This window comes from Dromiciops gliroides, chromosome 3, assembly GCF_019393635.1.
Source record: "Dromiciops gliroides isolate mDroGli1 chromosome 3, mDroGli1.pri, whole genome shotgun sequence".
NCBI classification, from domain to species: Eukaryota; Metazoa; Chordata; class Mammalia; order Microbiotheria; family Microbiotheriidae; genus Dromiciops; species Dromiciops gliroides.
In genome coordinates this window covers 53,670,345-53,695,694 of record NC_057863.1, presented here as the reverse complement: position 1 = coordinate 53,695,694, position 25,350 = coordinate 53,670,345, and the positions used below count along the sequence as shown (strand labels likewise).

At 37.7% G+C, this 25,350-nt stretch overlaps 1 protein-coding gene across 1 annotated transcript in view; it reads right to left on the bottom strand.

Annotated features, from left to right (window-relative positions):
- SLC9A9 (solute carrier family 9 member A9) overlaps positions 1 to 25,350 on the bottom strand; it is a 733,387-nt gene that overhangs the window by 653,845 nt on the left and 54,192 nt on the right. Inside the window, 2 exon segments of the mRNA XM_043990722.1 lie at positions 1,743 to 1,819; positions 7,754 to 7,831. Of these exon segments, the coding sequence (XP_043846657.1) occupies positions 1,743 to 1,819; positions 7,754 to 7,831 (155 nt within the window).

Sequence of the window (25,350 nt, the reverse complement as noted above, 5' to 3'; positions counted from 1 at the left end):
ATGACTTTGAGGTTTCCTTTGTAATTCCCAGAATTTAATAAATGTGTGTTAAATTTTTGATAAATCTGGGACACTATTGTTGGATAAACTCTATCATCATAAAACACTGTGATTATTTGGTAAAATACAAAGCAAAGCAAAAAAATTAGACAAAATGTAATGGTAGCAAAAAACCCTTATTAGATCATAAAATCATAGATTTAAAGATGGAAGTAACTTTTGATATCATCAACATACATTTTATATGATAGTCCATAATAAATTCTATAGAGATAAGTGGTTTTGATAGTTTTAGTTATTAAAAGAAAACTGAATGCTACATTTTGCTAATTGTGGAAAGGAGGAAAATTCTTATCTGTCCAACAAATAGAAGTAACTATAGGAAAAAATGAAGGATTTGGCAATATAAATATAGTTTCACATAAAATCAATGCTTACAGAATAAGGAAAGGAAAAGATTAGAGATAAAGTTTTCCATATATATTTCTGTTAAAAATTTAACATACAGAGGGCAGCTAGGTGGCGCAGTGGATAAAGCACCGGCCCTGGATTCAGGAGTACCTGAGTTCAAATCCGGCCTCAGACACTTGATACTTACTAGCTGTGTGACCCTGGGCAAGTCACTTAACCCCTATAGCCCCACAAAAAACAAAACAACAACAAAAAAAATTAACATACAAAATCCATAAGGAATTGAATTTAAAAGATTATAATCCATTCTCCAACAGATGAGTGCCCAAATTGTATGAATAAGTAGTTATCTAAAATAGAAACACAAATCATCAATAACTAACCCTCAAAAAACCTCTTCCAACTCTAATAATCTGAGAAAAATATCTTTAGACAATGCTAAAATATCATTTTCACATATTGGTAACAAAGATAGTTTTAAAGGTGGTATAATTTGAGGCTAAAGGGACTGTGGAGAAACAAACACACTACTACATTATGGGTCAAGCTAAAGATTGGTGCAATATTTTTGGAAAGCAATATGGTTCTCTTAGAATAAGAACTATATAGCTTCATGTGTTTTGACCTAGTGACCACACTACTCAGATGATATTCTATGAAAGTTATGGCAAGGAAAATAAGAACCATTTGTACAAAAATAAAGAAGCATTATTTGTAATAGAAAATAATAGAAGCATTATTTGTAAAAACAAAGGAAAAAAATTGAAATGGCTTATGTTTCTCATGACTGGGGAATGACTGAACAAGTTGTAGCATATTAACGTAATGAACATTACTGTACCATAAGAAATGGCAAATATAAAAAAATCCCCTAAATGGAAGGACACATAAAATAATAGAAAATGAAAAAAGCAATGACTGAATGAAATGAAATAAATCAGAAAAATACACAATTGCCATTATAGAAATAATTATTATAATAGCAATAAATTCAGAGAAATATACAGGAAAAATAATTCAGAGGGGGAAATGGGAATAAATGAAATATTTTACTATCTTGTTAAAGTTAACACAGTGAGTTTTAAAAAGAAAACTTGTAAATAACAGTGGCTATTACATATTTCCATCTGAAGACCAAAGGTATCTCATTTTTTGTGTAGCTGAATGTCTATTTCTGTCAATGGTTACAAAGTTTATAATATTGAAGACATGCCATTTCAATAAATGCAGGTGCTTTTACCTTTTACCTTCAGGCATTGCAATAATATACACTTGCACATAGTGTCAACACTGAATATCATCCAAAATTATATGCTTGGAGCTTCACTTACCCTATAACAATACAGGAAATTGCAGTTCCCAAAAAAGCATATGTTAAAATTGATCCCAAATTTTGGAAAAAGTGTCTCTGGAAAAGAAACAACACAAGAAAGATGGTGAATAATGATGATGATGGCGTAGAGTAAAATTTTCATAGGGAAAAAGTACAACTAAGAATTTGATCACAATTTTGAAATTTTAAACCTAGACACATCTCACTGTACTCTGATTACCTTTGTAGGAGTATAGCTCAAGGGCTGGAAGAACTTCAGCGCCCATCTAGTCCTACCTCTTCAGTTTACAAATTAGGAAACTGATTAAGGGAGATCAAATGACTTGTCCAAGGTCATACAGATAACTCTTGAAGGAAGAATTTCATCCCAAGTGGTCTGATTCTAGTCAGTAGAATAAAGTCAGCCTCATTTCTCTTTATCATTCTTCCTCCTACTAAATACTCCTGAATAACTTAAAGAGATCTATGAGAGCATGGAGGAGGAAGCAAGATAGGACAACAATGAACTAAGAAAACCAACATTTTTGTCTTGACCATTAAACCATGATATACTGAAATGGCAATCCATAAGGCTATAAATTTGCATCTATATAATCATTGATGGTTACATGATACTATCAAGCTTTTTAAGTGAATAAATCATTGGTGATTTACTGAAAACTTTCACTATCAGAATCACTGGCTCTTGAAATTAGGTACTCAAGCTGTATCAATAATTTATGAGGTGGTACAATATTCTAGAGAGAATTCTAGCTTTGGAGTGAAGAAAGGGAAAACTCTGAGTTTGAATCTCAGCTTGGCCATTTATTGGTTATGTGACCTTGAACAAGTCATTGAAACTCTCTGAATTTCAGTGTCTACTTCTGCAACTTTATAGTAACTATCTTGTGGGGTCTTTGTAAGGATCAAATGACATATATGGAAAGAATTTTGCGAATCTTAAAGCACTATATGAAGGCCTGCTATTATTACCTGAAGGAAAAGTAAAAAGCTTGGATGTGGGATAATCCCACTTACTTCAACACTTGAGGGTCCGTGTGGGTACTCACTCCTCTGATACAGATCATAACCTCTCTACAACTTAGCAGATGCTCTTGAAGAGTTTCCATGGCCAAACATCCATCAACCTGGTGATTAACCTCTCCTAACTGAGCCTAACTTAGTTGGTTGGATAAGAAACATAGAAGTTGGGCCCATACTCAGCATCTTTTCAGCTTGGACCAAGTTGTCAGATTTTGTGCTCATTGGATGTCACCTTTTAGAAGTCAGGGTCACCCCCACACCACAATAAGGTATCATAGTAGGACATTAATGGATGGGGGAAAGAATACCCATATCTGAATATTTGGAAATAACTGTGATTAAGGTAGATTTTCCAACTTTCTGCCAGATGTGGGCAAACTGTCCATCTTAGTGGTCATAATGTACTGTGCTCTATCTTCATCCGTGCCTTTGTTCTAGCTGTCCTCTAGGCCTGGATTCCCTCCTCATCTCTGACTCACAGAATCCTTCCCTAATGTGGTCTGTCTTTCTTTTTAAGGCAATCAGGATTAAGTGACTTGATTTCCCAGGGTCACACAGCTATAGTAAGTATCTGAGGCCAGATTTGAACTCCAGTCATCCTAACTCCAAGGCCAGTGCTCTATCCACTGTACCATCTAGCTGCCCCTTACATAGTCTGTCTTGATTTCCCCATGTTAGTGTCTTCCTATCAAAATCACTATAAACACACACATATACATATATATATATATTCATATTTACATATACACATACTGTCTCTCCTAATTAGGTTTAAGTTCCTCAAGGACAATTACAGCCCTTACCACAGTGCCTGGAATGGAGTAGGTAGTTAATAAGTGCTTGTTGACTAGCTGACTTTTGCTTTATTCTCCAACTCCCCAACACCTACTAAAATGCCTGGCACATAGTAGGTGCTTAATGAATGGGATCAATGTGTTTTCATCCAAATGCTTCAGTTGCAGGCAAAGAACATTTTAAATGTGACTTGCTCATGATTGTTTTTCTTTCTATTAATTTTTTTCATAAAAGTATTTTATTATTTTCTAGCTATATGTGGAGACTGTTCCCAACATTTGTTTTCATAAGATTTCCAGTTTCAAATTTTTCTCCCTCCCTTCCCTATCTCCTCCCTCCCCAAAACAGCAATCTATATATGTACAATAGGCTATGTATATATGTGTGTGTATACATACATACATACACATACATGTATGTATATACATAGGCTATATGTGTACAATCATATCAAACATATTTCTACATTAGTCATGGTGTGAAAGAAGAATCAGAGCACAAAGGAAAAACCTTAAAAAAAAACAAAATAAAAAATAGAAATAGTATGGTTCGACCTGCATCTAGATTCTATAGTTCCTTTTTTCTGGATTTGGAGAGCATTTTCCATCATGAGACTTTTGGAACTATCTTGGACCATTGTATTGCTGAAAAGAGTCAAGTTTATCACAGTTGATCAACACCCAGTGTTGTTAATACTGTGTACAATGTTCTCCTGGTTCTGCTCATTTCACTTAGCATCAGTTCATATTAGTCCTTCCAGGTTTCTCTGAAGTCTATCTGCTCATCATTTCTTCCAGCACAATAGTATTCCATTATATTTATATACCACAACTTGTTAAGCCATTCCCCAATTGATGGGCATACCCTCAATTTCCAATTCGTTGCCACCAGAAAAAGAGCAGCTTTGTCTGGCAAGGAAATTCCCAAGTATTTTATATTGTCTACCATTAACTTTAAATGGAATTTCTATCTCTTGTTGCTGGACTTTGTTGGTCATGTATAGAAATGCTAATGATTTATGTGGATTTATTTTATATGCTGCAAATTTGCTAAAGTTGTTGTTTCAAGTAATTTTTAGTTGATTTTCTAGGATTCTTTTAGTATACCATCATATCATCTGCAAAGAGTGAAAGTTTTGTTTCCTCCTTGCTATTCTAATTTCTTTAATTCCTTTTTCTTCTCTTATTGCTATAGCTAACATTTCTAGTACAATATTAAATAATTGAGGTAGTAATGGACATCCCTGTTTCAACCCTGATGTTATTGAGAATGCCTCTAACTTATCTTCATTACATATGTTTGCTGATGGTTTTAGGTAGAGCATGCTTAATATTTTAAGGAAAACTCTACCTATTCCTTTGCTCTCTAGTGTTTTTATTAGGAATGAGCACTGTGTTTTGTCAGAAGCTTTCTCTGCATCTATTGAGATAATCATATGATTTTGGTTAGTTTTCTTATTGATGTGGTTGATTATGTTGATAGTTTTCCTAATGTTGCACCAACCCTGCATTCCTGGTACGAATCCCACCTGGTCATAGTGTATTATCCTGGTGATCACTTGCTGTAATCTCCTTTCTAATGTCTTATTCAAGATTTTTGCATCAATATTCATTGGGGAAATTGGTCTATAATATTCTTTTTTCTGTTTTGGCTCTTCCTGGTTTGGGTATTAACACCATTTTTGTGTCATAAAAGGAATTTGGTAGAACTCCTTCACCTATTTTTCCAAATAATTTGTATAGTATTCAAATTAATTGTTCTTTAAATATTTGGTAGAATACACTTGTAAACCCATCTAGCCCTGGAGATTTTTTTCTTAGGGAGTTCATTAATGGCTTGTTCAATTTCTTTTTCTAATATGGACTTATTTAAGGATTTTATATCCTCTTCAGTTAACCTGGGCAATTTGTATTTTTGTAAACATTTATCCATTTCATTTAGATTGTCAAATTTATTGGCGTGCAGTTGGACAAAATAGTTCCTAATTATTGCTTTAATTTCTACTTCCTTGGTGGTGAAATCACCCCTTTCATTGTTGATACTGATAATTTGTTTTTTTCTTCTTTCTTTTTTAAAAATCAAATTAAGCAAAGGTTTATTTATTCTATTGTTTTTTTAAAAGAACCAACTCTTAGTTTTATTGATTCATTCTTTAGTTTTCTTGCTTTCAATTTTATTAATTTCTCTTTTGATTTTCAGGATTTCTAATTTAGTATTTAGTTAGAGATTTTTAATTTGTTCTTTTTCTAGCTTTTTCAGTTGCATGCCCAATTCATTGATCTCCTCTTTCTGTTTTTTATTCACATAAGCATTTAGAGATATAAAATTTCCCCTAAGCACTGTTTTGGCTGCATCCAATAGGTTTTGGTATTTTTTCTCATTATTGTAATTCTCTTGGATAAAGCTATTGATTGTTTCTATGATTTGTTGTTTGACCCATCCATTCTTTGGAATGAGATTATTTAGTTTTCAATTAATTTTCAGTTTACCTTTCCATGGCTTTTTATTACATTTAATTCTTATTGCATCATGATCTAAGAAGGATGTATTTACTATTTCTGCCTTTCTACATTTGACTATGAGGTTTTTGTACCCTAATAGATGGTCAATTTTTTAATATGTGCCATGTACTGCTGAGAAAAAGGTATATTCCTTTCTATCCCCATTCAGTTTTCTCCAGACATCTATCATATCTAACTTTTGAACAATCCTATACACATCTTTAACTTCTTTCTTATTTATTTTGTGGATAGATGTATCTAATTCTGAGAGGGGACGATTCAGATCCCCCACTAGTAGAGTTTTGCTGTCTATTTCCTCTTGTAACTCATTTAAGTTCTCTAAGAATTTGAATGTTATACCACTTGGCGCATACATGTTTAGTATTGATATTACTTCATTATCTATAGTACCTTTTAGCAAGATGTAGTTTCTTTCCTTATCTCTTTTAATTAGATCTCTTTTTTCCTTTGCTTTGTCTGAGATAAGCATTGCTACCCCTGCTTTTTTTACTTCAGCTGAAGCATAATATATTCTGCTCCAACCTCTTACCCTTACTCTATGTGTATCTCTCTGCTTCAAATGTGTTTCTTATAAACAGCATATTGTAGGATTCTGCTTTTGAATCTACTCTGCTATTCACTTCTGTTTTATAGCAGAGTTCAGCCCATTCACATTCACAGTTATTATTACTGTCTATTTATCTCCATTCTATTTACCCCCTTGGTACTTTTTCCCCCTTCTTTCACCTTGTACTTCCTCACCAATGTTTTGCTTCTTACCCCTGCCTCCCCCAATCTGCCCCCTCCCTTTTCTTCATCCTTTTCTCCCCTGCTTCTGCCCTCCCTTCTATAAATGCCCCCCTTTCCTCTTACCCTTTCACTTCCCTAAAGAATAAGCTAAATTTCTTTATCCAAATGAACATATATGTTATTCTCTCTTTGAACCAAATCTGATGAGAGTAAGGTTGAAACAATGCTCACCCCTCCCTTCTTTCCCTGTATTGTAATAGGTTTTTTTGTGTCTCTTCATATGATGTAATTAACCCCATTCCACCTCCCCTTTCCTTTTTTCCCCATAAAATCCTTTTTTTGTTTGTTTGTTTTTGTTTTGTTTTTGTTTGTTTTGTTTTGTTTTTTTAGTGAGGCAATTGGGGTTAAACGACTTGCCCAGGGGATAAACTCCCTTTTTCACCCCTTCATTTTCTTTATGTCATCACATCAAAGACAATTTATATTTATACCCTCTAGTATATTCCTTCTGTCTGCCCAAATAGAGATACAGTTCTCAAGAGTTATAAGTATTATCTTCCCATGTAGGAATGTGCTCATGAATATTTATGACAATAATGGTCTAATTAATATGTGGGCATCTTTACCTTTCTTTGTCATGGACCCATTGGGAGATAGGGAAAAGCCTTTGGATCCCTTTTCAGAATGATGTTTTTAAATAAATAAAATAAAATTCATAGAATTGCAAAGGAAACTAAATATATTGAAATATAGCTATCAAAAAAATTAATGTTTAATTTAGGAACCCCTGCATAATCAAATGAGACAGATACATGTAAAAGGAGAAGGGTTTCTGTATTTTACCTCCTCTTACTTAGAGTAGAATTCTCTGGCCAGATAATGTCATTAGATTTCTTTATTGGGGGAAGGAGATAGGAGGAGAGATATCACCCAAACTTACCTTCTTTAAACTATATCCAGCATGAAAGATAATTGGGGGCAATAGGACATTGAAGAAGATTTCTGGATCAAATGTCATCTGTTGGAAAAGAAAGACAGAGGTTAAGTTAGGAAGGTGCAGCTTTGGGCCATGGAACTTGTGCTCTGAGTTCAGCTTTGCAGTCATTTGGGCTTTCAAGGATTGGAGAGCATTCATTTCACTGCACTCTATCATTAGCAAAAGCCAAAATGGAAAAGGGAAATTCAGATTTAAATACTCAAGAACAAAGGTTTGTTTGAAGACAAGATTTCAAATCTGAAAGGTATACATCTATCTTTAAACCTAAAATGAAACTTCAAGGGACATAGCCTTCAAAGAGACTATTTCTTCTTTATTTTGTGTGTTCTTTCTCTTTTTTTGTACCAAAGGAATTTAACACTCTGTCAAGGCAGTTTCTTGCCAGAAGGTTGTTCTTAAAAATTCCCCCAACATCAGAGAAACAACAAGGAACAGCGGATAGGGACTTGGCCTTTGGACCAGGAAGACCTGCATTCAAATCACAGCGTTGACATATATTGGCTGACTGACCCTAGGCAAGTCACTTAAATCTCTGAGTGTGCAAGGCAACCAACTCTCTTAGAAAGTCAGGTGACAAATATCATCTATAGAACAAACTTCTTTATCTCTGAATTCCCTTTGAAGATCCCTATCCCTCAAATGTCACTTTTTGAGAATTATTATAGCTTGCAGTTGGTCATGTTTTGAAATTCTTGTAGATAATTAGCTATTTGTTCTGTTCCAGAGATTAAAATATCAAATTTGAATTTGAAATTTCCCATGATGATTTATGACAATGACAATCTAATACAGGGACATCTTTACCTTTCTATGGCATCCACCCATCGGGAAGAATTGGAAAACATATTTGAGTGTGAACAATTAACTTCTGAATCATTTGTTTCTTGACTTTTCTTAGTTGTTTCTTATTTTAAAACAATGAGAAAACTAAAATTGTGTGAAATGGTACTCCAAACATTCACGTTTGTCATACTTCTTGGTGGTATCAGGACAGGATAGACAATAGGAGAAAGTCCAGATCAGAGACAAGATGGACTTATCAGGGTGGACCACAGAAGGGGCAGCTAGGTGGTGGAGTGGACAAAGCACTGGCCCTGGATTCAGGAGGACCTGAATTCACTTAACCCTCCTTGCCCTGAAAAGAAAAGAAAAGAAAAGAATAGAAGGAAGGAAGGAAGGAAGGAAGGAAGGAAGGAAGGAAGGAAGGAAGGAAGGAAGGAAGGAAGGAAGGAAGGAAGGAAGGAAAGAAGGAAGGAAGGAAGGAAGGAAGGAAGGAAGGAAGGAAGGAAGGAAGGAAGGAAGGAAGGAAGAAAGGAAGGAAGGAAGAAAAAAAGAAAGAAAGAAAGAAAGAAAGAAAGAAAGAAAGAAAGAAAGAAAGAAAGAAAGAAAGAAAGAAAGAAAGAAAGAAAGAAAGAAAGAAAGAAAGAAAGAAAGAATTGGGGCAGCTGGGTGGCACAGTAGATAGAACACTGGCCCTGGATTCAGGAGGACTTGAGTTCAAATCCAGTCTCAGACACTTGACACTTACTAACTGTATGACTCTGGACAAGTCACTTAACCCCAGTTGCCTCAAACCACCCCCCCCAAAAAAAAAGAAAAAGAAAAAGAAAAAAATTATCAAAGCATCAAAGCTCTTGGAACTCAAGAAACAATTACTCTAAAAGCCTTCCAAATAATGCCATGGGACAATTCCTAGAGCAGCAGAACCCACAAAAGAATGGGCTGAGATAATTTTCCAGCCAAAGATGGCTTAGAAGGTCAGCAGGAGGGGGCTGCTGTGCCAGGACGGGAGTGGAGCTCAACCCCTAGGTCACGCTGACACAGATCCAGTCCCAGGTAGGCCTCCCCAGAGAAAGAGACCCCTGTAGCCTCTGAATCAGCTGTAGTGCCAGTGTCATCTGGAACTAAGCTCACAATCTGGTGAGAGGGCTGAGTGGTTGGTCGGGGGGGGGGGGGGGATTATAGGAGTCTCTGCTGGCACTGAGGTAGAATTTGTGTGTTTCACCCCTGCTGGGAACCAGAAAGTAGGCTTGAGTGGTGGTGGCCCAGGTGGGGGAGGGGCACAAACTGGTCAGAGCTAACAACTACAGCACACAAAGTTTTGCTGCCTGGTTAATTAGCAAGTTGACCTGGGGTTATCTGTGGACCAGAGAACAGACCAGGCAAGTGAAGAACCTGCCCCTCCTTAAATTGTATCACCTTAGACTCCCTGAAGCTTGGGACAGTACATCCTGGAAGCAGTGCCCCCACTTAAAGAAAGAGTTAAAAGTCAAGTAAAACACTGGCAAGATGAGCAGACAGAAAGATTAGGACCATAGAAAGTTTCTTTAGTGATAAAGAAGATAGAGGTACACCCTCAGAAGATGATAGCAACATCAGGGCTCCTACATTCAAAGCTTCCAAGAAAAATATGAATTGGTCTCAGGCCATATAAGTGCTCAAAAAGGACTTTGAAGATAAAGTAAGAGAGGTAGAGGGAAAAATGGAAAGAGAAATAAGAGTAAAGAAGGAGGGTCATGGAAAAAAGTCAACAGTTTGAAAAGCCAAATTTGCCAAATAGAAAAGGAAGTACAAAAGCTCTCTGAAGAAAATCATTGCTTCAAATTTAGGATTGATAAAATAGAAGCTAATGACTTTATGAGAAATCAAGACACAATAAAGCAAATCCAAGTGAATAAAAAATAGAGGGCAATGTGAAATACCTCCTTAGAAAAACAGCTGACTTGGAAAATAGATCCAGGAGAGATAATTTTAAAATTATTAGACTACCTGAAAACCATGATTAAGGAAAGAGCTTAGACAACATCTTCCGGGATATTGTCATGGAAAATTGCCCAAATTTTCTAGAAGCAATAGGGTGGACCACAGAACTGGGGAAGGTCCTAGAAGGTAACAGGTAGAAGTGCAGACAGTTACATGAAATAACAGGGGAGTGAGGGAAGTGTCAAAAGGTGGCAAAAGTCAGTTGGTCAACATCAAAGACCTCTATAGCATATGGTAAGCCCCCAATAGGGAGGAGTGCCTAGAGTTATATTGTAGGCCCCAGATCCTTAGGAGTAGAGATACTCATCTTCTATAATTTCCACCTATTCTAATACTATAAATGTTCTTCTGTGATAAGGAGAGGCTTTTCACAGTCCTATGAACATGTCATGGTCATTCCCACCTCAATGCTTTTTGCTAAAACTAATACTCTGCTTCCTCCTCTCCCCCCTTACCTTACCCTACCACTTGTTGGTTTCCCATATTTAACTGTTTCCATTGGTTCCTCCTCTCCTTCTTTATGGAAAGCCTGATCATACTTCAAGATCCACCTCCAGTGTAAAGCCATTTTCTAAGTACTCCAGTCCCCACAATAATCTCTCCCTCTTTTGAATGCCTATTTTATTTATAACAATTTCTATTCTTTAGTTAGTGTTTGCAATGCCTTTTCTTAAGAGCAATACTATAAGCCAAGTCACAAGAGTATTGTTATCCCCATTTCAAAGGTGAGGAACTTGAGACTCTTTGGGGTTAAGTGATTTATTCCCATAGCTACTGAATGTCAGAGCCTGGATTCAAGCCCATGTTTTCTGACTCCAAAACTTAGCATTCCATTGCAGTGCCAGATGGATGGGTGGATAGGTGGATGGATTGATGGAATGATGGATTGATGGATTGATGGATTGATCAGAAGATAGATGGATAGATAGATAGATAGATAGATAGATAGATAGATAGATAGATAGATAGATAGATAGATAGATGATAGTCAATGAATGTTTAATAAATGACTGCTTTTTATATGTGCCAGGCATTGTGCTTCTAAAATATACAGCACAGGCTAGCCATTAAGTATTCTCTTGTTTTTGTTTTTGTCTTGTTTTTTAATGTATATTCTTGCCTTTGTTGTATTTGTCCTAAGGGTAATGGATTAGTTCTGACATTTCTTTGTTCCTCCTCCCTTTCCTCCACACCCCTGCCCCCCCCCAAGTTTTCAACATATAATATAGGCTTTTGTTGATTAGAGCAGGTGCCTAGAAAATCATCAGTAGAGTGTACTTGCCAGATGACTGCCAGTCTTCTTTTGTTTTGCCCAAAAATACATCCCTGCTTGGGATAGCAAGCTCAGGGTGATGCAAGGGCACAATGGTGCTGCATGACCCTCCAGAGAAGTCATTCTCTTCCCTTCTGCCCTCTTATATATGTATATGTCCTGAGAGTTCTAGCTTCTGTCCAAAAGCATCAAAGTTCTGACATTTCTAGATTGTGAATTCTTCATTATAGTCTAGGGGGAAAGACTGGCTATTTTGATTGTACAGGGTGGGATGATGCCCTTCTATTTCTGCCTCTGTCTCTTTTTTTTTCTTTCTATGTAAATATATGTGTGTGTGTGTATATGTATATATAGCACACATAGAAACACATATATACATATATAAACACGTATATGTATATGTGTGTATCATATAAAATCTTCATCTATAAAATGAAGGGGTTGGAGTAGTTGGTCTCTGAGGTCTATTTCAGCTTGAAATCTATGAATCTGTGATACTATTAAATCAACAACACAGGAGTAACTTGAGATTTAGAGTTCTTTTGCCATCTATTTCATCCTGATGACTTTAACAAGCATTCTCATAGAGTGATCACATGATCTTGTCATCATGAGATTTAGTGCCAGAAAGGACTCTTAACCCACAGCATCATAGATTTAGAGATGGAAGGGACTTCAGAGATCACCTTGCCCAACCCCCTCATTTTATACATGAAGAAATTGAGGACTAAAAAAAAATATGCAACTTGCTCAAATAGTATGGTAACAGGGGAAAAAAAGCAACCAGCCACAAATTCTGCCTCTGGTTTCTATGACAGGAAGAAAAAAAAAGATAGGGAAGAAGATGAGTCAAAACTGCTGTTCTATGGGACCAGGGCAATTTTGTTAAAACAAAAAATACATTGTTCATTTTATATCAATGTTAACTTTCCTCCCCTTTTGTTTATTTTAATAAGAACTAATGTGGGAAGGGCTAATTTGTCATAATATTTAGATGAACAGTTCCTTTCTTCTGGGACTTAGTCTTCTCATTAAAAATAAGGATAATAATACTCTTACTATCCATACCACAGATATTTTTGTTTGTTTTAGGAAAGGGCTTCATAAATCTTAAGAGTATTGTTGTAATTAGAAGACCTGGATTCAAATCACACGTTGGATAATTACTACCTCTGTGATCTTGGACAAGTCATTTAACCTTCAATTTCCTCATTTGTAAAATTAAGAAAACAGATGTCATTAAGTAGCAAAAAGGAGTTTCAAACACAAGTCTTTGGATTTTGTATCCAGTGTCCTTAGTGGTATGGCATGATTTTTCTTACAAACGCCGATTTTCATTGCTTCTGAAATTCTTTTTTTTGTTTTGTTTTGTTTTGTTTTTTGCTGGGCAATGAGGATTAAGTGACTTGCCCAGGGTCACACAACTAGTAAGTATCAAGTGAGGCTGGATTTGAACTCAGGTCCTTCTGAATCCAGGGCCAATGCTTTATCCATTGTGCCACCTAGCTGCCCCCTTAAATTCTTACATTTCTATAATTAATCTCCTGCCTATAGCAATGGATCTGAGATTCCACAATTTGTAAAACAGGCAGTTCCTTTCAACTCCTCATCCTGCTGAAGTAACCATTCCTAACCTATATCAATATCTTAGGCCATTTGATAACTTGTCCTATTCCAGTTCGCATACTTCCTCCATCTCTAAGAGTGACATGGTCCCAGGAAATGTCATGGTAGTGAAGATGACAAAGACTCAGAGGTTTGTCTCAACTCTGAGGTTGGATGCCCCCTTGCCCCTCTTCTCCTCTCCAGACCATGGCTTCCTAAGTAAGCCTGGCATGGAACCTTCCTGCCCGAATCTTTTGGGATCCCTTTTGACCATTAAAGGTGAGATTGCAAGGAGCTGTTAGAGAGAAGTGAGGCGACATCTGAAGCACATTACGAGGCATGGCTTTTATATGTATACATGTTTGTCTAACTCTGTTTATATCTAGATGGATGTGGATTTGTGGATTTTGGATGGTTACACTATAAGAAAGAGCATCCCTATTTTTTCTGGGAAGTTCCTTGGTATGTCAGAAGATGACAGTGTTGAGAGTACTACTAGCCTATATCTTTTTTAGTGTTGATGGGTTTCCTAAACCTTCCATGGGTTTGAAGCAACTGAGATATTTACTGAATTAAAAAAGCCCCCTTTCTGGTATTCATAGTTCACTACTTGATGTCTCAACTCTCCAGTCTTGGTAATAGAAACAGTTTGTGTGTGTGTGTGTGTGTGTGTGTGTGTGTGTGTGTTTTAAAAATTTAGACAGATGTTCAATCTAGCAACCAACCAGCAGAGTCATCCATAATCAGCAAATGATGACTATGGATTTTCTTCTAGAATGTCAACATGAGGGCAAGGAGTGACACTTTTTCTTTTTGCCAGTCCTCCATACCTCTAATCATCTACCATTCTATCTATAGCACCATTCAAGTGTGACTTCATCTTTTTGAGGTAGATTACCCAAAGGGTAAAATGATATTAAACATTTAATATGTGCCAGTTCTGAGTATGCAGATACAAAAAGCAAGAGAGTCCTTGACCCTAATAAGTATATAGTCCAATGGGGAAGACAATATATGTAAGGGAGTAGGGGTCAGGGAGGGATGCTTTGATTAACAAAAATTACTGGGATGGATGGTAAGTTCAGTGAAGTGTCTCCTACAATAAGACCATCAATTTAATAACTTTTCCTAGAACCAGACATGGAAATGAGAGGAGATGAAGGGGTACATACTTTGACATGGCATGATGATGGTTGGTTAGCAGCAGCATGGTAACAAAAATAAAATAGGAAGCTTAAGAATTTCATGAAAAATAACATGTGTGAAGAATGCTAGGTGAATTAACTAGCAATCTGCTGCCACCATTCTTAGAATTAGTTATGACACCTTGGCTTCTTATTGCTAGAGGTCACTGACTCTTATTCTGTACATCAAGTCTGTCACTTGTTGAGACCCACAATTCCTTCTTTCTGATTATTCTTATTGCTAGAGGTGACTGACTCTTATTCCACACATCAAGTCTGTCACTTGTTGAGACCCACAATTCCTTCTTTCTGATTATTCTCTCATCCAATAAGCATGTTGGCAAAAGTCTAGGCAGGGAGAAAATTTGTAAAAGCCAGAAAGAAATTTAATCCATTTTCCTTTTATTTGCCATTCCAATTAAGATTAAGTTTTAAAAGAATACTAGACTCAAAGTAAAGGAAAAAACCAAACAAACAAACAGGTGGTGGGGCCCTTAAGCCACCAATTAGCTGTTTGTTTTGGCTAAGTTATTCTCTATAGACTTCAGTTTCTTCATCTATAAAGCAAGGAGTTTGGACTTCAGATGATCTCTACTAAGGTTTCTTCCAGTAATGGTACTTATCCAGGAAATGCCTTGCCTGGGAGAGTATCACCATATAAATTGGTTAATAAACTAACCAAAAAATTCAATTAATCAAAATAACATATTATGCAGCTAGGTTGGCTAGTGATGGTGTTATGGAATTTGATTTTCTGATACAGTGGATGACATTGGCAGAACGAGATGGAAAAAGGTGCGCGCTGTAATGAGGCTATGTATAAACAAAACAGATTTGTGTTTTTTACATACTTGCTGAAAGCTTAGAGTCTACTAAATCAGGATTCTGGGAGGGACTCCAAACCCTGACAATTTCTCAGAAATGGTTGGATTTGCCATTGTATCAACTTCCAGATGGCGCTTTCACATCAACTTTGACTAGAAATTGAGTTTAGATTTTATATGGCCCTGAAAGTCACATACTTGAGTCCAAAGAAATTCAGATGTTGTCACATTTTGAAAAGGAAAGTCAAATCCAAGTTGAGAGGGGAAATCATCATAGTTTATAGCACTTGGAATTAGACTTTTATGAAATAACTACTACAGGCCATTTTGGTTTCATTTTAAATCTTTCCCCTCAATTTCCTTTTTAAGATGGTCTCTTATGTTTTATCTGGTATTGTTACTTGGGGCAAAATACCTGGATAAGGAAAGCCTAGGACTGGAAACATCCCCTATGTTCCCAAAAAGGAAACAACTTAAAATATAGGGATGAGGCTTTTAAAACCACGGAAAATAACAAGGAGCAAAAAAGTATCAGCCTGCTCACACTGCTGTAGGCTGTTTTAAATATTATCTCAGTTATTCAACAATATTTGGCTGGAAATTGCATAAACATATGGTCACTGATGATAAGCAATATGCAAACTTCCAAAAGGGGACTGGAGATGAACCAAGTCTAATTTTCAAATGCATCAGAAAGTAATGTATACAAAATCCTGTTTGACTCAAGAGCATGGAGACAGCTGGTGACACAATATGACTTATTTGGGAAGAAATAACAAGAGATCCACCAAACCGCTAAGTCATGCACGAATGGAAGAGCTACAGGAAGACTGGTTCCTTATGAGGCATACTCCTTCCAAGGAGGGCCCCTCAGAAACACCATTTAATTAACCCTGGCTACTTCTCTGAGAGGCAATTGGAAAGCATAATTATCCCCATTTTCCAGATGGAGGAGCAGAAATCAGTGACTTGCTCAATGTCACTTAAAATGACAGTCACAGTAGGGAATTGGCCATAGATTCACTGACTCCTATGGTTTTCCAATAGAACCCAAATTTTGCAGCACTCAGTTGGATTACAGTTTTACCAAGGGAAGACGAGAAACAAATCAGCACTCTGAAGTGATTCCCTTCCACATGCACCTTGTTAATGATAGGGGATTAGTGTGAGCTAAATCATCTTCATCCATTCTTTTAACAAGTGTGTATAGAACACCTATAATTTGCAATGTAAGACATCACCCAGTATTTGGCTTGGAGTCAGAAAGGACTGGATGCAAATGCTGCCTTGGACTGTTAGCAGCTGTGAGATTCAGGGCAAAACACTTGGCAACAATCTCCCTACAGTTAGAACTTGTCTAGTTATTAATCAGCATAGGCACCTAGCACAGTACCTGACAAACATAATAGGTGATTAACAAATGAATGATTGGAGGGAAGTAACTCCCTAGCTGCATGAAATCAGAGACTCTTTGCATTTGCAACATTACATTCGAAGGACCACGTTTAGGCACTGCGGGGGTTCCAAAAGATGAATGACCTGCTCTCCCCTGGCTCACTATTTCAGGCAGGCCCTGGCCCCATTTAGTTCCTCCTGTGAGCTGCCTTACTGCTCTGATAAGATCTCAAGTCTTCCACGTTTTAATCCTTTTATCTGCAAAATTTCCACCTGGGATCCTGCTATCCTGGTCTGTGAGCATCTCAATTGGTCCATTATTTCATCAAGGCCTCAGCCATGCTTATGTTTACACCCCATTCTTTGGCCATTTTCTCATCAGCCAACCTACACACCTTCTCCACAGCTTGCCAGTTCCTAAACCATGATCAATTCAACCCTGTCATTGCTCCTGGAAGGGATGTGTGCCATGAGTGTGCTGGTAAATATTTAACAATCAGCTCTGGAAGAGAGGAGGAGAGAATGGATGCAGGGCACTCTTTTAAGTTTCACCTACATTATTGCCATTTTCTCCATCACTTTCTCAAGTCTAGAAAATCACCAAAAACCAAGCTCTGATGATTTCCAAGGTGTAAAAATGCACAATGAAAATGTTCAAATAAGATGAGGCTATTTATCTGAGTCTAGCTTATTCTTAATCCATGTGTCAAGCAATTACCATTAACCATCCCCGTAACTTTTCAAACAAAAGTGCCCCTCCTAGGCCACCATTCTCAAATTAGAATATAAATATATTGAGAGCAATAACTGTCCTTGCTTTGGTCTTTGGATTCCAATCACTTACTACTGGTCTTGGCACATAGTAAGCACTTAAATGCTTCTTCACTCATTCACTCAAACATTCATTCATTCATTCATTCATTATCACAAGTGGATAAAGTATGGGACCAGGAGTCAGAAAGATCTGAGTTCAAATCCAGTATCAGACATGTGCTAGCTGTATGACCACAGGCTAGTCACTTAACCTCTTCTAGCCTCAGTTTCCTTTTGTGTGAAATGGAGATAAAAAATAGCATTTACCTCCAAGGATGTTTGTGTAAATAAAATGAAACAATATTTGCAAAAATCTTTGCAAACATTAAAGCTCTGGGGCAGCTATGTGGCACAGTGTATAAAGCACCTGTCTTGGATTCAGGAGGACCTGAGTTCAAATCCAGCATCAGACACTTGACACCTACTAGCTGTGTGACCCTGGGCAAGTCACTTAAGCCCCATTGTCCTACAAAAAAACAAAACAAACAAAACATTAAAGCTCTTTGTCATCCCAGAAACAGAAATGGGATGTATGTGTAAGGAGGGAGTACATGATAAAAGCGGTGATGGATAGATTGTTCAGTTGTTTCAGTCATGTCTGACTCTTCATGACCCAATTTGGGATTTTCTTGGCAAAGATATTGGGTTTTCCATTCTTTCTCCAGTTCATTTTACAGATGAAGAACTGAGACAAACAGGGTTAAGTGACTTGCCTAGGGTCACACAGGTAGTAACTATATGAGTTTGAATTTGAACTCAGGAAGATGTGTCTTCCTCATCCCAAGCCCAGTGTTCTATCTAATGCACCACGTAGCTGAGGTGAGGAATAGGACATGCATACAAATAACTAGAATGGAAAATAGAATGTAACAATACTAACAGAAGCAGGACAAACAACCTAAATGTGAATTACAAAGGGAGAAGTTATTTCTAGCCTTGCAAACATTTCCAGTTCTCTATCAATTGGCCTAACCCAAAGGTATTTAAACCGCGATCTGGAGATTTAGCCACCAGGAATGTAAATAAGTGTGTATATATATGTGCATTTGTATAATACACATATACATTTATACCTATGTATATATATGCATATATACATACTTATACACATATATATGTATATATATGCCTATATGCATATGTGTATGTATATATATATATATGTGTGTGTGTGTGTGTGTGTATGAAAATAGCCCACACATTCTTTCATCTTTCATTACAATGGGAAAGAGCCCTGTTAGCAAACCTGTCTACTCTTCTGTTAGATTTCACATGATATTGATAATGAGGGACTCACTCAACAAGTTATAGAGACATCAAGGTTGAGTGGAAAGAGTCCAAAATTTGGAGTCCTGGCATTTGGGTTCAAATCCCATCCCTGTGTGATTGTGGACAGGTTACATACATACATACACACATACATACATGTATATACACACATATATACATAAATATGCATATATGCCTATATGCCTTGAACCTATGTCTTCCTGAATCTGAGGTCAGTTCTCTAGTCATTAAAATCACACCATCTCTCTCTCTCTCTCTCTCTCATATATATATATATACACACACACATATATACATATACATGTATATGTATATGTATGTGTATGTATGTATATGTATGTGTGTATATGTATATATACACACATACATATATGTGTATAGGCATGTATATACATATATACTGTAATATGCTACATGTATGTATCAAGTTTAAATTTGTTCTATATGGGTTATAGTTTGAAGAACTCTCACTGTTTAATTTGATTACTGACAATGCTATGCTAAAGGTTAGTGGAAATCCAGTAGTTAAACAGCTAAAGAAGCAAAAGTATCCAGAGACAACCAGAATCCAGACTCCCTGATGGCATCTTAACACTCACCAAAGACAAGATTTCAAGGACTCCAAATGAACATTTCTGTTACTATATACACCATCTGTAATATGTATCTTCTGCAGAGGCTTTCCCTCTGTAGACATTGTCAAAGCGCGAGTCCATGATGAACTGCCCCTCTGAACAAGATTTTCCCTTTCTCCCTTTCCTATATTATTATTAGCATTTTGTTTGTTAGCATAGGTTATGATATTCTGTTATTTTTTACTGCTTCATCAAGGAAACATCCCGTGTTTCTTAACAAAGCACAGGGGGGAGTGTAAGGAATTGTGATTTGGGGTTTTCGTGATCACATCTTTGCTTCATTATAGTCAGACTGAAAAGATGTAATCTTGAAAAGCCATGTGGCTTCAGCATCAGGAAATGATGTTTGCTTGTGGGTCCTGTTGATCAAACTTGCCAGCCAATTAACTTGGAGCTCTGTGTGTGGAAAGCCCTGTTTCCATTTTGATGAGAGGCTTCTGGGAGGAGGGAGGAGTGAGGATCGCATTTTTCCACCTGAGAGAGAGAGAGCGATAGCGAGAGCGAGAGAGAGAGGGAGGGAGGGAGGGAGAGAGAGAGAAGCTGGTGGGTGGTTGACCTTAGGACTGAGCCAAGAGACATGGCACCGCTGATTATTTTTGGAGCTGCAGATTCCAGGTGGTGGTGAGTTTGTGTTGTTGAAGCAAGGCTGGCTCTTTGGGCCAGCTGGGCTGGAGGCAGGTTTATGGTTTGAGTTAGTTTTTATTTGAACCAGGGACTTTTTATTTACCCTGGAGATTTAGATTCTAACTATCTAGGAAGTGAGACATAGTTTCCCCTTTCTGTATCACCTTCCTCATTGTCCCTTGCTGTATTAATTTCACTTCTGTTGTAAATGTTGTTCCCATTAATAAAACCTGATTTGTTTGTGGAAAAGAGGCTGTTAAATCTCCTTTCTTATCAGTCTGAGAGAAATAATTAAAGTAAAGGCAGCTTGGAAGAGGGGAAACTATGGACCTAGAGGTCTCCCATTATTTTCTGAACCCCAATATTACAGCGAGCCACCCAATTAAGTCTCCCCATACTGAATTTGGCCCACACAATACACACATATGCATACATATATACATATATATAATAAAAGTTATTATCAAAGAAATATATGATAAAGGGTAGGTCAGTAAGAAATAAAAGACCAGTTTTGCACAGGTACTACAGAACATTAAAAAAACTTCATCATGTTGGGTAGAAAATATTAAGAGCTAGGCAGGAGGACACCACTTGGAGAGGTTGTAATTCCCACTGTTTGAGAATTACTAACACTGAAAAGATCCCTGATCAGAGGGCACTAGACCTACAGCTGAAAGTGACCTAGAAGGGGGCAGGTAGGTGGCGCAGTGGATAAAGCACCAGCCTTGGATTCAGGAGTACCTGAGTTCAAATCCAGCCTCTGACACTTACTAGGTGTGTGACCCTGGGCAAGTCACTTAACCCTCATTGCCCTGCCAAAAAAAAAAAAAAGTGACCTGGATATGACTGTGAAAATCTCCCAACTGAACAATCTTCAGTGGCTCCCTAGTGCCTCAAGATAAAATATAAACTTCTAAGTCTTCCTATTCATATTTCCTATTCCTCCTTCTATCTTCTAGCCAAAATACACTGCTGGATATTTCTTATCGATGGCATTCTTCCTCTGGCCTCTATGTCTCTATGTCTCTATGCACAAGTAACACCCCCCCCACACACACACACACACATAAACTCACAACCTTGGTACTACCTCCTACATGAAGCCTTTCTGGATTACCTTAGTTATAAGCACTCTGGCCCCCTTAAAATTACTCTGGGGGGCAGCTAGGTGGTACAGTGGGCAAAGCACCAGCCCTGAATTCAGGAGGACCTGAGTTCAAATCCAGCCTCAGACACTTGATATTTACTAGTTGTATGACCTTGGGCAAGTCACTTAACCCTCATTTCCCCACCAAAAAAATTACTCTGTATTACTTTGTATATATGTTGCATTTCTTTACTTGTGCATACTGAATGTAAGCTACTCAAAGGCTAGGACTGCTGAATATTTTACTTTGTATCCCCAGGACCTAATTTAACATATTTGGTAGGGATTTAATAAATACTGATTGAATTGAATCTAGGCCTGCCTCCACACTTTACAGATGGGCACAGATGAAGTCCAAAAAAGTAGAATGACTTGCCTAAGCTCACATAGTTATTAAATGGAGGAGTCAGAATTCGCACTCAGATTCTCTGATTTCAAATCCAGAGGCCTTTTCCACTGGCTCCTAAATCAAAGTATTCATAGGACAATGAATCCTTATGCTGTGTTATATAAATATATTAGCACATTAAACTTCGTATCAATGGAAATTTTGATGAGCGTGGCTCTTCTGTCATCAGAGATGTCAAAGATTCTTAAGCTTCTTGCGTCATGGACCTCCTTGGCAGTCTGGGGGGGGGGTCCCATCTCAGAATAATATTATTAAATATGTACATAAAATATGTAGGATTATGAAGGAAACCAATATACTAAAATACAGTCTCTCTCTCTCTCTCTCTCTCCCTCTCTCTCTCTCTCTCTGTCTCTGTCTCTAAGTTAATGGAACACACAATCTAATGTATTGATTAAATATACATGTATATACACACACAACTGTAGCCAAATGAGTCATGTGATATGGTTACTAGATAACTCCTTTATGGCAATATTGGTCTATTTATCACCTAATTGTACTCTCACCAAGTTCACATTACTATATCTTATCCACAGGAATATCATGGAAGACATTAAATGCCCTGCTAAAATACAGATGGTTTGCTAAATTAGCCATAGGATTTCTCTTCTCTGTAATTTTAATAAGCATATCATAACTTTAAATGATTTGGCATGCTTGTCTTTAGAGAACCCATGCTGCTTCCTAAAGATCACTGTTGTCCCTTCTGATCACAACCCATTTGTTCAGTAATTCATTCAAGAATTTTCCTGGTAATTCATATTGAACTCACTATTTCATAGTTTATGGAATTCACTTATAAAAAAAAAAATCATGGGGGCAGCTAGGTGGCGCAGTGGATAAGGCACCAGCCTTGGATTCTGGAGGACCTGAGTTCAAACCCAGCCTCAGATACTTACTAGTTGTGTGACCCTGGGCAAGTCACTTAACCCCCATTGCCCTGCAAAAAAACAAAAAGAAAAAGAAAAAACCAGTCATGGGGGGCAGCTAGGTGGCAGAGTGGATTGAGCATGGGCCCTGGATTCAGGAGGAACTGAGTTCAAATCTGGCCTCAGACACTTTATGCTTACTAGCTGTGTGATCCTGAGCAAGTCACTTGACCCTCATTGCCCCTCAACAAAACAAAACAAAAGAAAACAATCAGAGGCTGGTGGAGTCTGAATGCAGATTGAAGCTTATTTTCTCTTTATTTGGAGGGGAGGGGGTCCCTGTGTTTTCCTTCTCAGCATGACATATCAAAATGTGTTTCGCATGACTACATATGTATAACCTATGTCAGATTGCCTGACTTTTCAAGGAGGGCAGGGAAGGAAGGGAGAGAATTTGGAAATCAAAAATGTGGGGAAGAAAAGAATGTTAAAATTGTTTTTACATGTTATTGGAGGAAAAATAAAATATTAAGTTAAACAAGAAAAAAAACCAATCAGAGATCAGTTAAGTGGCACAACAGATAGAGAAACGGTCCTGGAGTTAGGAGAACCTGAGTTCAAATCTAGCCTCAGACACTTGAGACTTACTAGCTGTATGACTCTTGGCAAGTCACTTAAACCCTGATTACCTCACACATGCAAAAAAAAAAAAAAAATCTTTTAAAGTGAAACAAAAAATGATCAGGACATCTGTGTACCTCTAAGTATCCTTCCAAAATTTCTCAGATTACTCAGGGCAGTTAGTTTAGCAATTACATTTACAAGAGGGGACACAGTCCCACGGGATTTTTGCTGATTCTGAAAATATATTTTCACTGTCTCTTTGTACACATTTTCCCCAGGTGGCTTGTACTCTTTTTATAGGGCATAACCCAACATGCAGTTTATAATATTTTGTGAGTTGTGTGTGTGTGTGTGTTCCCAATCATAAGATTTCACCAGAGAGTAATTAATGTAGAAATGCCAGACTGACAAGAGCTGAGCAAGCAAGGATATGCAATAGCATCAAGCTATCTCATGCTGATTTGAGGGAAGAAATTGAATCAGCAGAAAATAGCTGCCAAATAAAACAGATTTAAAATTCAAATGATCTTTCCTCAGAAAGGTCCATTTTTATAAAATTCTACTGTGTGGCAGCCTAGCTGACTCTTGCCTTCAGTGGGAGATGTGGGCTTGCACAGAATATTTGAACAGGAGGTAAAATGTGTGCTTCCTATGTAAGGAGGTAATCAGGACTGACTCTCAGCAAATTTATGAAGAGAAATTTGACCACCTCTCTGTTCTTTATCTCCTCACACACCTTTGGTGGGGTACCTTTGAACCCTATCCCTTGCTGACACCCAGTACTTTCAGCTATTCTTCCTCCTTTCCCTTCCCTCGCTCTCTCTCAAAAACATTCTCAGAGCCTTCATTCACACTTGGGTGCAAAAAACTGATAAAAGTATTACCTTTCCCAGAGCTATTTGTATTTAAATAGGCATCAAAAGCTTTAACTAAAGGAATTTAGCTCTAACGGTCGGGTTTTAGGTATGATTTATTGGTTGGAGGGAGTTGACTTGGGAGACTTGGGGCTTTTCCAATTTTCCTAAATCACACCATTCATTAGGCTACCAGAACACAGCTTAAGTGTACCCATGGTCCTTCAGTCAGAGAGAGACACAGAGAGACAGAGCAGAGAGACAGAGAAACAGAGAGACAGAGAGACAGAGAGACAGACACAGAGAAACAGACACAGAGAAACAGACACAGAGAAACAGACACAGAGAAACAGACACAGAGAAACAGACACAGAGACACAGACAGAGACACAGAGAGAAACAGAGAGAAAGAGAGACAGAGAGACAGAGAGAAAGACAGAGAGCCACACAGAGAGACAGAGAGACAGAGCAGAGAGACAGAGACAGAGACAGAGACAGAGAGAGACAGAGAGACAGACACAGAGAAACAGACACAGAGAAACAGACACAGAGACACAGAGAGAAAGAGAGACAGAGAGACAGAGAGACAGAGCAGAGAGACAGAGACAGACACAGAGAGACAGACACAGAGAGACAGACACAGAGAAACAGACACAGAGAGACAGACACAGAGAAACAGACACAGAGACAGACACATAGACACAGACAGAGACACAGAGAGAAACAGAGAGAAAGAGAGACAGAGAGACAGAGAGAAAGACAGAGAGTGAGCCACACAGAGAGACAGAGAGACAGAGAGATAGACACAGAGAGACAGACACAGAGAAACAGACACAGAGACAGACACAGAGACAGACACAGAGAGAAAGAGAGACAGAAAGACAGAGAGAGAGCCACACAGAGAGACAGAGAGACAGAGCAGAGAGACAGAGAGACAGAGCAGAGAGAGACAGAGAGACAGACACAGAGAGACAGACACAGAGAGACAGACACAGAGAGACAGACACAGAGAAACAGACACAGAGAAACAGACACAGAGACAGAGAGAGAGAGCCACACAGAGAGACAGAGACACAGACAGAGACTGAGAGAGACAGAGATGGAAAAAAGCAAGAAAGTACTGGTTTTGGGGTCAGAGAAACTTGATTTGAATCTTAATTTTTGCCATTTATTACCTGTCTGACCCTGAAATAAATGACTCAGCCTATCAGCGTCTATGATTCCT